Source organism: Saccostrea echinata, unplaced genomic scaffold (genome assembly GCF_033153115.1).
Source record: "Saccostrea echinata isolate AGI-Se365-2 ecotype Australia unplaced genomic scaffold, CSIRO_AGI_Sech_v1 ptg000037l, whole genome shotgun sequence".
In the NCBI taxonomy this organism is placed as follows: domain Eukaryota; kingdom Metazoa; phylum Mollusca; class Bivalvia; order Ostreida; family Ostreidae; genus Saccostrea; species Saccostrea echinata.
The window spans coordinates 3,927,611-3,940,832 of record NW_026889786.1 but is presented as its reverse complement, the minus strand read 5'-3'; the positions used below and the strand labels follow the sequence as shown (position 1 = coordinate 3,940,832).

Sequence of the window (13,222 nt, the reverse complement as noted above, 5' to 3'; positions counted from 1 at the left end):
AAGTATACGTCCGTAGTGAGCAGTTGATGTCTCTAATTTACTGTTCAAAAATGTCTATGTGTGACTTTCTGTTGTTAAGGAACGCCAGCAGTGGGTTGTATGATGTCTTGAGTAACTTATTGTTTGAGTGTGTCTGTGTGACTTTCTGTTGTAGAGGAACGCCAGCAGTGGACAGTATGATGTCTTAAGTAACTTACTTGTGAGAATGTCTGTGTGTGACTTTCTGTTGTAGTGGTACGCCCGCAGTGGACAGGGATAAGTCTTTGGTTACCTACTGTTTCAGTGTCCTTGCTTGACTTTCTGTTGTAGAGGTACGCCAGCATTGGGCAGGGATAAGTCTTTAGTTACTTACTATTTCTGAGTGTCTTTGCTCGACTTTCGATTGTAGTGGTACGCCCGCAGTGGACAGGGATAAGTCTTTAGTTACCTACTGTTTCAGTGCCATTGCTTGACTTTCTGTTGAAGTGGTACGCCCGCAGTGGACAGGGATAAGTCTTTAGTTACCTACTGTTTTGGAGAGTCATTGTTTGACTTTCTGTTGTAGAGGTACGCCCGTGGTGAGCAGTGTGATGTCTTCATCAGACAGAGGTCAGACTTTATGTTAGGAGGTGTAGCCATCAATGCCACACTGGAGTTCTACTTTCTTTCGGTAAATCATTTCCGTGTGAAAATTAATCATTTTTTTGACAAATAGAAATTTAGGAAAGAATGATCAGTTTGCATCTCATGATTACACTATCCATTAAGAAAAGAAAAGGTACAAAATTACGAAAAAAATGTTTTTGTGTTCTCTTGAATATCATCTATGCTCTGCAAAAGTGTTTGAAAATAAATAAGATAAAGTAAATATCGTATAGTTGTGTTATTCATACTGTGTGTTCTATCCTCTACAAATAATTAAGTAATGTTTACATCGATGATGAGACTTAGAATTTTTCTATAGCAAGACCAGATACAGAGGAATAACGATGGAAATCTGGTTTCTCAAGTCAGGGACATTCCAGTCCAGCTAAACGTTAATGTTCCAAGCGTGAGTACACTTCAAAGTAAATCAATTTCAATATATGCTTTAAAATCAGGTCAAGCCATTCCATTCATACTACGGAACATTAAAACAGGAAAAAAACGATATTCAACAATACCTCATTTTTACAATTTTATATGAGCTTAAACATAATAGATTTGACTGTAAAGTTTGGTCTTCAAAATACAAAAAGGATTTGAAAAATAAATATCATGACTTTTTAAGATGGGGATATTTATGACTATTTTATCTTCTTGACTAGTGCTTATTTACAGATTCCCTATATGGTGACTTACAGCATTTATGACTATGATCCAGAGGAACCCGCCATTACTAGCTATGACGTCAGCACATGTTACTCCATTCAAAATAAAATGGGCTTTAGGATAACTTTCTATGGTAAGTAATGTGACTTAGACTAAATTTAGATATTTAAAGGCTAATTAGAAAACAATCAGTACGCTTAAATACATTCCTTTGTACTTTGTACTGATACTTTTGAAAAAAGGATTAATTACAATTTGTACTAAAATTAACCAACAGAAATTTGTTTTAAGGTAATTTTGACAGAAAGGTCAGGACGTACAAGGACATCTTCCTGTATCAATCCATTTCTCTGGCAGCAAGTATAGCAGGAGTAACTCCCATTAGAATTACAAAACCCAGCTTCCATATGGAGTCCGGCAACGCGTATTTCATCGCTACTTTGGTGGACAGAGCCCCAGTACTAAGTACGTTAATCTATTTTTATCCTTTTTTTAATTTAAAACATTTATTGTTAATGTTTGATCATTATTAAAACAAAATATAAATACAGAGTATATATATCCAGTGAAATGAATTAAGACAAAGAACCGTTATTAGATCAATCTCACAAATATTATAAACAATACAAATCGGAAAAACAGGGTGAAAACATAGATCTCTGGAAATACATAAGTCTAGAAGGAGTAGGCATCCCCTGTGGACCATTCACACCTGTCATGAGCCCTTGATCTGAATTAATCGAAAGTAGTTTGAAAACAATAGCCTAACATTTAGTATGAAGTATGCCCAAACAATTTGGAGACATAAGCATCATAAGCAGAATATAATGGCATGTTGCATCATAAATATGGAAAGAGGTGAAGTCATCCCTTTAGTCATATAGTTTAGTTATTAGTTTGCCATCAACGTCTATATTCAGTTAAACATTCAAATAAGAAACAGATCTGGTAACTCTGTTGCGTCATTTACTTGGTTATATCGAGTCGATATATGAACAAAAATTATTACTATATGTGTTAAGAAATAAAGCGTCTCATTGTTTAATGGTCATATCTCAGTGTAGATGTTTGCTAATTTTTTCTGTTTCATAAGAATATAAGAAACTGATCGATTAATAAAGTAAATTTAATCAAGTACAATAGTTTGTGCCCATAAGAATTTCATGAATTGTTGGGAGACCTAGTTTCCAAAAAATACAACATAGATATTGTCAATGGCGAAGTACAGATTCTTTTAAATATAAATTTCAGAGTATGTGTATGTAGATTCAGTCTGATTTTTATCAAAGAATATTTCTGATGATTTAAAAGAAATTATGAATATTTACGAGTTCCATCTTCATGGAAGAAGCAACAGTTGTCTTTCATATCAAAGAGTATGATCTTTAATTTTTCGTGGGGAGTTAGTGTATTAAGTAACAAAAGCCGTAAGTTTGATGCTACTCATTTTTGTTCTTTGGACTTTTGGAGAATGCACATTTGATTTATACCATTTCTCGAATATCTTGTAGCACAGCACATCTGAATTTTCTCCTTCTTAGAAGTTAAACTGTTATGAGGAGTAAAGAGAAGGGCTTGGTAGAATATTTACAGGACCCTAACATATATGTATACATGTATCTTTATCAATAAGGGTTTTGTTATGTTTTGGAATCCAGTGTAGGTACAATTATTCAGTGCAAAAATTTAATTTTTGTATAGAGCGGTACCGGAAGTTACCGGGAAAGATGGTTCAGTACAACAACGACGCTGTTATTCAGAATATCATGACACCGGATATGTGTGCTTCCCTCTGTAGTCAAAACACCAACTTTACCTGTAACAGTTTTGAGTACTGTCCCACATCCAAAGTGTGTACCCTCAGTAAGATCCACACCTCAGATGGGACCGTCGTCAGTTCTACACAGTCGTGCGATCTATACGACCGTAGGTTCTAAGCCGCCATTATGAATTGTATATTACATCAACGAAAAGATATTGTGTGCTTGAAAGCAAACTCCTTCTTTACTTGCAAATAAAACTTGCACATTATTTTGAATGGTTGAGAATAATACGATGGTTTTGGTTTAGTTTATTCTTTAAAAAGAGTAAACAAAAAAAGAAAGATTATATACACCTTTAATTGAAATGTTAAGTTGCAGAGTAATTATTTTTTAAAATGATTTCAAAATTATCAGACTTTTGAAGCAATATATACGTTAACCTTCGGTCTCAATTACTTTAAGTATTACCTTCTGGGTCAACAGGTTCTCTGGGAAGCAATTCATTCGTCGAGGTATCACTACCGGACGCTTGGCAGAACCTGAAGAATGGAGTCATTAAACAGCTCTTCCAAATTAACATCAAATACAACAAAAATGCAAGTCTAATCATCGTACTTTTATTTTCAATTAAAATTCAGATATATAGATTTGAAAGGCTTTTTTGTAAAATTTGGATATTAATACTAATTCAGTTTCACAAGAAGTATTTAATTATACCCCACGCAACAAGTTGCGTGAGGTATAATGTTTTTGACCCGTCCGTCAGTCAGTCAGTCAGTCAGTGTGTCAGTCAGTCAGTCAGTCAGTCCGTCAGTCCTGTTTTTTTGTCAGCGCAACTCCTCATAAACCGCTGCACAGAATTTCGTCAAACTTTGCAGATATTTAGGACACAATGTATAGATGTGCATATTACCAGGAAATTCCGATTCCTTTATATTTTCTGGGAATTTCGGCACTTTTCAACTTAGATTTTTGGCCATATCTTGAATATGGAGATGAACAGTTTGTCAGCGCAACTCCTCATAAACCAATGCACAGAATTTGGTCAAACTTTGCAGATATTTAGCACACAATGTATAGATGTGCATATTACCAGGAAATTCCGATTCCTTTATATTTTTTGGAATTTCGGCACTTTTCAACTTAGATTTTTGGCCATATCTTGAATATAGAGATAAACAGTTTGTCAGCACAACTCCTCTTAAACCGCTGCACAGAATTTGGTCAAACTTTGCAGCTATTTAGGACACAATGTGTAGATGTGCATATTACCAGGAAATTCCGATTCCATTATTTTTCTGGGAATTTCAGCACTTTTCAACTTAGATTTTTGGCCATATCTTGAATATAAAGATGAACAGTTTGTCTGCGCAACTCCTCTTAAACCGCTGCACAGAATTTGGTCAATCTCTGCAGATATTTAGTACACAGTGTGTAGATGTGCATATTACCAGGAAATTCTGATTCCGTTATTTTTTCTGGGAATTTCGGCACTTTTCAACTTAGGTTTTTGGCCATATCTTGAATATAGAGATGAACAGTTTGTCAGCACAACTCCTCTTAAACCGCTGCACAGAATTTGGACAAACTTTGCAGATATTTAGGACACAGTGTGTAGATGTGCATATTACCAGGAAATTCCGATTCCATTATTTTTGCCTTAAGAGTTTTGCCTTTTATTGAAGAAACTTTCCAGCTAGGAAATAAGAAACTCCACTGGAATCAGCTTTTTATAATGAAATTCTATGTGAAATATTTTATGACCTTAAAAGACCCCTATTGATTTTGAGATCAAAATATTAATGGTTTAACACAAACACACATTCACACACACACCATCTTCGATAGTTCTCTCTCTCCCCCCCCCCCCCCTTCAAATTGGTGTGCTTTGCCTTAAATAATTTCATAAGTACAGTATATAAACAGATTCATATGACTACATCATAATTTTGCTTCCATCAATTATTTAAATGTGTAAACTGTCATGTGTTGGACATGGACTTACACTCATTAACAAATCGAAATCACTGAGGAATTTAAATAACAGTTTGTCAGCATAATTCCGGCACTGAATTTCCTGAAACTTTGTAGGTATTTCAGAATAATGTATAGATTTGTATATTACCAAGAAATTTTGATTCCATTATTTATCTAGAAACTTCAGCCCAGTTAAATTTGTAACATACAAAGATTTGAATGTCCTTATATGCAAGAAGTTTTGATGTGATGATTTTTTGCAAGTAATGCCCCTTTTTTGAATTATACTGTGTATTTAAAATGCACTGTGCCATTCATTACGTGTTGCATTGTCGAGTTTTGGGGAAGCGTGGGGTATGTGAGCTTGCTCACTTTTTCTTTCATTTAATTGAGTATTTAGGTGCTATATGTATATATATACAATCACAGCAGAAAAAAAATCGGAATATCGGCTTCAAAACGTGTTTATTAATGTTGAATGATTGTAACCAGAAAAGTCATCACTTAGTTTCAAATGAAAATAAGAATGGACATTAAGCGGGATTTACCTATGACTAAATTATATCTTTGTTTTATTTTTTAATCTAACTGCAGACCAAGACCTATACAGCACAAGACATCTCAAATGATGTGATAGACAGTACAGATCTCCCACCATCATCCAGTACGTACTCAATAGGGTTAAAAATACATCATTGAGAAAATGTTCTAGCCTATTCAAAACCAGTTAATCCTTTCAATTAATCTAATGCTAATCAATCCTATAATTTTCAACCAGTATCTTACAGTCCTTTAATTTTCAACGGTAACCACTACTATTACATGTATCCCTTACATGCTTCTTTACTTTTTTCCCGGTATCTTGCAATTATTTGTATCTTGCAAATCTTTAATTTACATCTGGTTTCCATGCAAAAATTCTTTTATTTTAATTTTGTACAAAAAAATTATTTGATTTACAATCCTAAAACTTCAATCAATGCCTTATATTTCCATTAATTTTCAACTATTTGACATTTAATCTTTATTATGAGTATTCATCTATTGTTTTATAATAGCCTACTTTACTGATTAAAATCTCTTTGTTTTCTACATTGTCTAACAGTCCTTTAATTTTCAACCATTGCCTAACAGTGCTTTAATTTTCAACCATCGCTAACAATTTTTAGTTTTCAACCATTGTCTTACAATTCGTTAATTTTCAACCATTGTCTTATAATCTTTAAATTTTCAACCATTGCCTTACAATCTTTTAATTTTCAACCATTGCCCTACAATCTATTAATTTTCAACCATTGCCTTACAGTCTTAATTATCAAGATTGCCTTACAATCCTTCAATTTTCAACCATTGTCTTACATGCAATCTTTTAATTTTCAACCATTGCCTTACAGTCTTAATTATCAAAATTGCCTTACAATCCTTTAATTTTCAACCATTGCCTTACAATCTTTTAATTTTCAGCCTTTGTCTTACAGAATCCTTTCATTTTCAGCCATTGTCTTACAGAATCCTTTCATTTTTCAATTATAAATCAACAATCCTTAATTTTTCAATCAGTGTCGTACAAACCTTTTGAACCAGTATATTATATTCTTTAATAAACACATCATATGCAAACTTATTCTGTTCAGGCATAATCTTAAATTTTGCCCACGGCCTTACAATCCTGCAATTTTAAGGCTGAACATAATGAATTTACTTCATTATGCTCATTGCTTTATTATTCTTTCACTTTTGCCACTACTTAATATTTCTTTTACATAAACTCGGTTGTTTATATTTTAAAATAGCACAGTTCCCTTACTTTTCATTTTTACCAAGCATTTGTTTTATATTCAATTTGTATCTTGCGTTTTTCAAAATTTTCAAACAATTTTTGAATATATGTTGCAATTCTTGAAATCCAAACTTACTTTTCACAATTCCTGAATTTTTAGGTCACCTGAGTCACTCAGGTGACCTATTGCTATCTGTTTTTGTCTGTCGTCGTTCGTCGTACGTCGTTCGTCGTCAATTGGTCGTAAACTTTTGAACATTTTTAGCTTCTTCTCTGGAACCACTGAACCAATTTCAACCAATATTGGCATGTAGCATCTATGGGTGAAGGGGAGTAAAAATTGTGAAATTCATGGCCCCTGCCCCCCTGGGGCCTGAGGGGTGGGGCTAAAACCATCAAAATTAATGCAATCTTTAAAAATCTTCTTCTTTACTCCTGGACATCAAACAGTCAAACTGTTGGCATGATTGTAATAAGCATTGAGCTCTCTACCAAAATTGTGAAATTCATGGCCCCAGGGTCAGGGGTTCTGGTGCTAGGGCGGGGCTCTAATGATTATATAGTGAAAATGCATTAATTCTTTGAAAATCTTCTCCTCTGCTCCTGGGTATTAAGCCAATGAATTAAGTACATACTCATGATGAGCAAGAGTGCCTCTTCCAAAATTGTGAATTTCATGGCCCCTGGGTCAGGGGTTCTGGTGTTAGGGCGGGGCTCTAATGAATATATAGTGAAAATGCATTAATTCTTTGAAAATCTTCTCCTCTGCTCCTGGGTATTAAGCCAATGAATTAAGTACATACTCATGATGAGCAAGAGTGCCTCTTCCAAAATTGTGAATTTCATGGCCCCTGGGTCAGGGGTTCTGGTGTTAGGGCGGGGTTCTAATGAATATATAGTGAAAATGCATTAATTCTTTGAAAATCTTCTCCTCTGCTCCTGGGTATTAAGCCGATGAATTAAGTACATAGCTATGATGAGCAAGAATGCCTCTTCCAAAATTGTGAATTTCATGGCCCTTCTTGGTGAGGGGTTCCATGTTGGGGGGGGGGGGGGGGGGCTTATTTATTATATACTGAAAATAAATTAATGCTTTGAAAATCTTCTCCTCTGCCCCTTTGTATTAATTAAACAAACTAAATACATAGTTATGATGAGAAAGGATGCCTCTTCCAAAATTTTGAATTTCATGGCCCCTGGGTCAGGTGTTCTTGAGCTTGGGTGGGGTTCTATTGATTAATTAGCAAAATGCATCAATGCTTTGAAAAACTTCTCCTCTGCCCCTGAGTACTAAGCAAACAAGCTAAATGCAATAATATCAATGTAAATACATGTATTAAATTTAATTGTAAGTAAATGTGCCTTTTCTTTGCTTGTGGTTATCTAGGAGACAGAGTACACAATTGTGATGTGAAGCAGAGTTACTCCCCTTTGCTAAATATTGTTAATCAAGAAATCCTTGTATATAATTTAATTAACAGGTTATTTGATTGAATGAGAATACAAGAAAGAATGTTATATATATATAGAAACAAAATAAAATGAATGTTTGGTTTAAATGAGCAAAGCATGCTCAAAGTCAGATTCTTGCCTGGAAAGCAGTATAAAAGATTGACATAAAGATTATTTATATATGTTGCAAAAGTTGTAATTGTACACAGTATGTATACTATGTGGTGATCTAAGTTAGTGTCACTTGTAGAGGAGTTGTGGTTGACAGGAGACTGGATGTTGTTTTATACTTTATCAAAGTGAACAAAGAATCGCAGAGGGCCAGAGTGACTTATTGTAATTAGTGACAAGTGGCAAATAACCACGTTGTATATACCCAAGTCTGTGTGTACTGAATTGTAGCACTAGGCAAGTGACAAAAAAATATCTGTATATATTGAATACCTTACACAATAGGCAAGTGTTCTTTGTATTTGTATATTTTGCATTCATTATCATCCCTGTAAAACTTGGGAAAACCAAGTATGATCCAAAGGAGATCAATCGGGTCTAGCACATTACAATAAGCAAGGGTATTTTTACCAGATTTTTAGCTCACTTCAACGAAGTCGAGATGAGCTCATACTATACCTCCGACGTTGGCGTCCCGGTTAAAGTTTTAGGAGCAAGTCCACTCCCAAGTAACTATAAGCCCTACCTGAACCAAACTTGCATGGATGATGCATCTAGGGATGGACACTACCACACTTGCTTCGGATGCTGGATCTGACCTAGATTTTCCAGATGAGTGACCAAGTTAAAGTTTTTGGAGCAGGTCTTTTTCCAAGTAACTATAATTCTTACTTAAACCAAACTTGCATGGATATTGATCTTGGGATGTATACTAACTAGAAAAAAATATGATGTGAGATTTGCCTTACTTATAGATAACATTTGTCGAGGTGAGCTTCGTAATCTTAGATTACCTATGTTTGAAATTCTTTAGCAACATTGCTTCGTCTATCAGTTAATTTTGTTTTATACTTCCATAGATCCTTTAGTGTTGTATTATACTCAGGTGACCGTTAAGGCCCTTCAGCCTCTTGTTATCTTATACAAAACCTTTCTTTAGTTTTTATCATGTACGCTCTAGGTCTTCAATTCTCGTGTCTATGTGTTCTTTAATTTACGTCTTGTATATAGAAAGTCTATCTTTCTATTAAAATATTACATCACTTGGCTTTACAATACTTGAATTTTCAGTCAACAATTTACAATCTTTAAACCCTGTTAAAATATCGATCACATTTACATATATTTGATTTCCACTACGCACTGTTTGATTCTTTAATTACTGAACATTTCTTCGCCTGTAAAATCCTCTAAATTCAGTAAGTCATTACAGTTATCTTTGGTCTTGCTTAATATAATATTCTTGTAATTTTCAGCTAAAACCCTACAATCCTTTAAAAGTATGCCGAATAGGTATGTTCCTAATTTTGACGACAACATCCTAAGTGGTCAGTCCATTGATGACTGCGCCCAAGCATGCGTAGACCAGACTTCCTTTGTGTGTCAGTCGTTTGAGTATGAATTGTTAACGGGCACCTGCTTCCTCTCTCATCTCCATCCTGACGAACACCCAAGAGTCATAAAAGGCATTCAAGGGACAGATCTATACATAAGTAAATAAATAATCAAAATCTTCATTATCATTTGTAAAACACACTTCTAACTATTTCAGAAATAGTATAAATGAATGGGACATGATATCAATATGCAAATATATATATTAGAAGCAACTTTTCTTTTGTTTAATATCAAAAAGATACAGGCTGATTGAACATTTTTAAAAATATCTTCGTTGAAGGAGACTACACCAGTAAATTTTTCAAAATATTTTCATTGAAGGAGACTATACCAGTAAATTCACTAAGCTTCCTGGACAGACCGTGCTATCTTCCTCTAATGTGATTTACCAGCAAATATATGACACGAATCAGTGTGCTAAGCTCTGCGACAACTACCAAGCTTTCAACTGCAAATCATTCGATTACTGTTCCGATATTGGAACATGTTTTCTGGGGAAAACACATGTGTTTGATGTACCAAAAGCCGATATTATATCCAATCCTATGTGCAACCACTACTCAAGTATGTCAAGCGTGTTTCTTAATGGGAGTATATAAAATTGTTGAATTTTTATGATGAGCATATCTTGCTGTGTTCAAAAGTATGAGGGGGGTGTTCGTTTTTTAACTAACAACGTCTGTATATTTTTAGGAAATTACATCGATGATTTCACGAGGACAGCACTCAAAACAATACAACTTGTAAATGACCGAGTAGTGACTGGTGTCACTTTGGCTCAGTGTGCTAAAAGTTGTGTTGATACAGAGGCGGGAAGTTGTGCCTCGTTTTCATACTGTGATATGCAGTCACTGTGTCGTCTGACCAGTGCTTCCTTAAAGAACGTTGGTCAGGTATCAGCAACTGCTAGTGCCACCTGCGACCTGTATACAAGTAATTAATATCAAATGTTTTTTGTTTTTTTTCACAAAGAAAACCAACAGAGCTAAATGTCTTTTTCAATCTTATAATAATATTTTTGTTTTATTCTACATGTATATAATATTCTGATCTTAGGTCCTCATATATTCTCTTTTTGATCAATTATAATTACATTGCCTCTCAAGTGTAAGCTTTACAACATTTATATATCGATATTAGAAGTCAAAATCATTTTATGTATAACTATGTAATTCTCGGACGCTGTTACAGGACAATATTTCCCTGATGGAACAGGATATGTGTCCAATCCTCAGCAGTATTATTCCCAGAAATCAACCTCTACTAACATGTCCTCAAGTAAGGATATCCGATCCTCAACCAGAAAGGATAACTCTTAAATTTATTATTTTATTTAAAAAGTCTCAAAATGAAGCTTGAAATTGAGATCTTTTCGTGCAACAATTTTCATTTTATGCATCTTAATATGATTCAAGGTTATTTGAAGTCTTAGAAACGGTCTTGTAAATGTTGACATTTGTACCCCATAAAAAAATGAATTCATGTTCAGAGAAATCGAATTTCCTTTAGTCTAGCATTAGATACTACTGCTTATTAGCATGATACATGTATGAAATTAGATGTGATATGTGATGTCTAGCAATGATAGCACAAGCTTTTTACACTATGTATTATATGAGATTGAAGTAAAAAGAACTAAAATACTGTATAAGCATAAAAAAAAGATGCAATTTTCTCCAAATGCCTGGATACCTATACATGTACTTTCCAATCCTAGATTATATTTGTTGACCAATTTTCAATTCGAAAATGCATAGCTGGTGTTTTTATTCGCATTTCTTGAAAATATATTTGAGATTTGATAATTTTCCCTATATAATATGATTAACTATAATGATGAACTTTGAAGAAATTCCATGGGTAAATTCAAGTTACTATGTGAAATCAGACATTTTTGTGAGCATTTCAATTACTTAAAAGCTGATTTTCAGAACCTGAGGATCGGACTACCTTAACCATTGAACATTAGACAGTGGAACTGTCATTCCATGTCAGAATACTTTGTCATGAAATTGATGAAAGATATGTCATACAGCTCAAAAAAATTTAACCTAACGTGCTTTCTTTATTTAGTTATAAGTATATTCTGGAAATGAAGATATTGCTTCCAAACAACGGCACAGACAAAAAATTTGTAGACTAGTAATTTTATTTTTTTTTTAATTTAAGATGATAATAAACTTGCTCACTTTTTGCACGAGTAACAACCTAAATGTAATAAGACATGTTATGAAATTTTCACAGATCCTTTTTGAATTGAGCACCGTCCTCACTAGAGTACTTTCCACGTATCTTTAAATTTATAAGTTGTAAGCATGTTTTGCGTAAGGTCGGATCTATTTTATCTTACCCCGATTGATTTTATTTGGTTTAAATCAGGACTATTCCAGGACAAAAAATTGTTAAAACTACATTTCGTTTTAAAAAGTCTCTTGTGCTTTCTATGTTATGATATGCTGAAACATAATACGTGCAAATCGTTTTATAGGGAATATTAAACAAGATAGTGGATATTAAGCCTAGCAGTTAGGCTATCTGCTAGGTCTATTGAATGCATGAATTAATGCTTGTTATTCCAATGTATTAAACAAGCACAAATGGTGTATTTTCTGATGAGCACAAAAGAGTTTCTCAATTGCTGGGAAGCAATCCCGAAAGAAGTCGAATTTAAAGATTTAAAGCAATTTAGTGTGGAATAGGAGAGGGGGGGGGATACCAACGGCTAAAAGACGTGTGGAAGATACTTCAGCGGGAATGGTATTCAATTAAAAACGTTCTGTGAAAAGTTAATTACTTCGTAACATGCCTGATTGCCTTTAGACTGTTTTCTCGTACAAGAAAGGAGAAGAACTAAGTACTACAAAGTAAATATCATGAATATAAAAACTTAAATAAAATTGGAAAATTCGTCATATCTTTTCTTTGCTTCTAGCAATATACTAGTAATTTTTTCCAAAATGTGTATTCAATTGGTGCAGAAAAGCACGTTAAGTTTAAAAGTTTTTTTAAAGCTGTATTCAATCTTCATATTTTTTAAATACATTTTGTAACTTATGTTAAGCCGTTCACCCCATGCTCACGTTAAATTAAACACTTACCAAATATTCGTCTTACACTTTATACATTGTCAGACTCTGCTACATTGATTCCATTTCAAAATTTACTTTATTTTATTATTTCTTTACTTTTTAGGTTCTGTAGCAGGTATAGCCGTTGCTATGGTGATTCTAGGAGTCCTTCTTACAGCCATAGGAATTTTTGCTTACCTTAGGAAAACCAACAAACGGATACAAGATATTAGAATGCCATCACGTGACTAGAGTTGCTCCTATCACCTCATCAATCTCAAAGCATAAAATGATATCACTTATCAATTACCATTGTGGATTTT

At 33.9% G+C, this 13,222-nt stretch overlaps 1 protein-coding gene across 1 annotated transcript in view; it reads left to right on the top strand.

Annotated features, from left to right (window-relative positions):
- Positions 1 to 13,222, top strand: part of LOC133200106 (uncharacterized) — a 17,459-nt gene extending 4,237 nt beyond the window's left edge. Inside the window, exons 10-21 of the mRNA XM_061335843.1 lie at positions 545 to 649; positions 944 to 1,030; positions 1,300 to 1,423; positions 1,582 to 1,755; positions 2,992 to 3,216; positions 3,537 to 3,649; positions 5,625 to 5,694; positions 9,690 to 9,926; positions 10,153 to 10,395; positions 10,525 to 10,764; positions 11,023 to 11,109; positions 13,024 to 13,222. Coding sequence (XP_061191827.1) covers positions 545 to 649; positions 944 to 1,030; positions 1,300 to 1,423; positions 1,582 to 1,755; positions 2,992 to 3,216; positions 3,537 to 3,649; positions 5,625 to 5,694; positions 9,690 to 9,926; positions 10,153 to 10,395; positions 10,525 to 10,764; positions 11,023 to 11,109; positions 13,024 to 13,151 — 1,833 coding nt within the window. The 3' untranslated portion in view covers positions 13,152 to 13,222. The remainder of the gene's footprint in view (positions 1 to 544; positions 650 to 943; positions 1,031 to 1,299; positions 1,424 to 1,581; positions 1,756 to 2,991; positions 3,217 to 3,536; positions 3,650 to 5,624; positions 5,695 to 9,689; positions 9,927 to 10,152; positions 10,396 to 10,524; positions 10,765 to 11,022; positions 11,110 to 13,023) is intronic.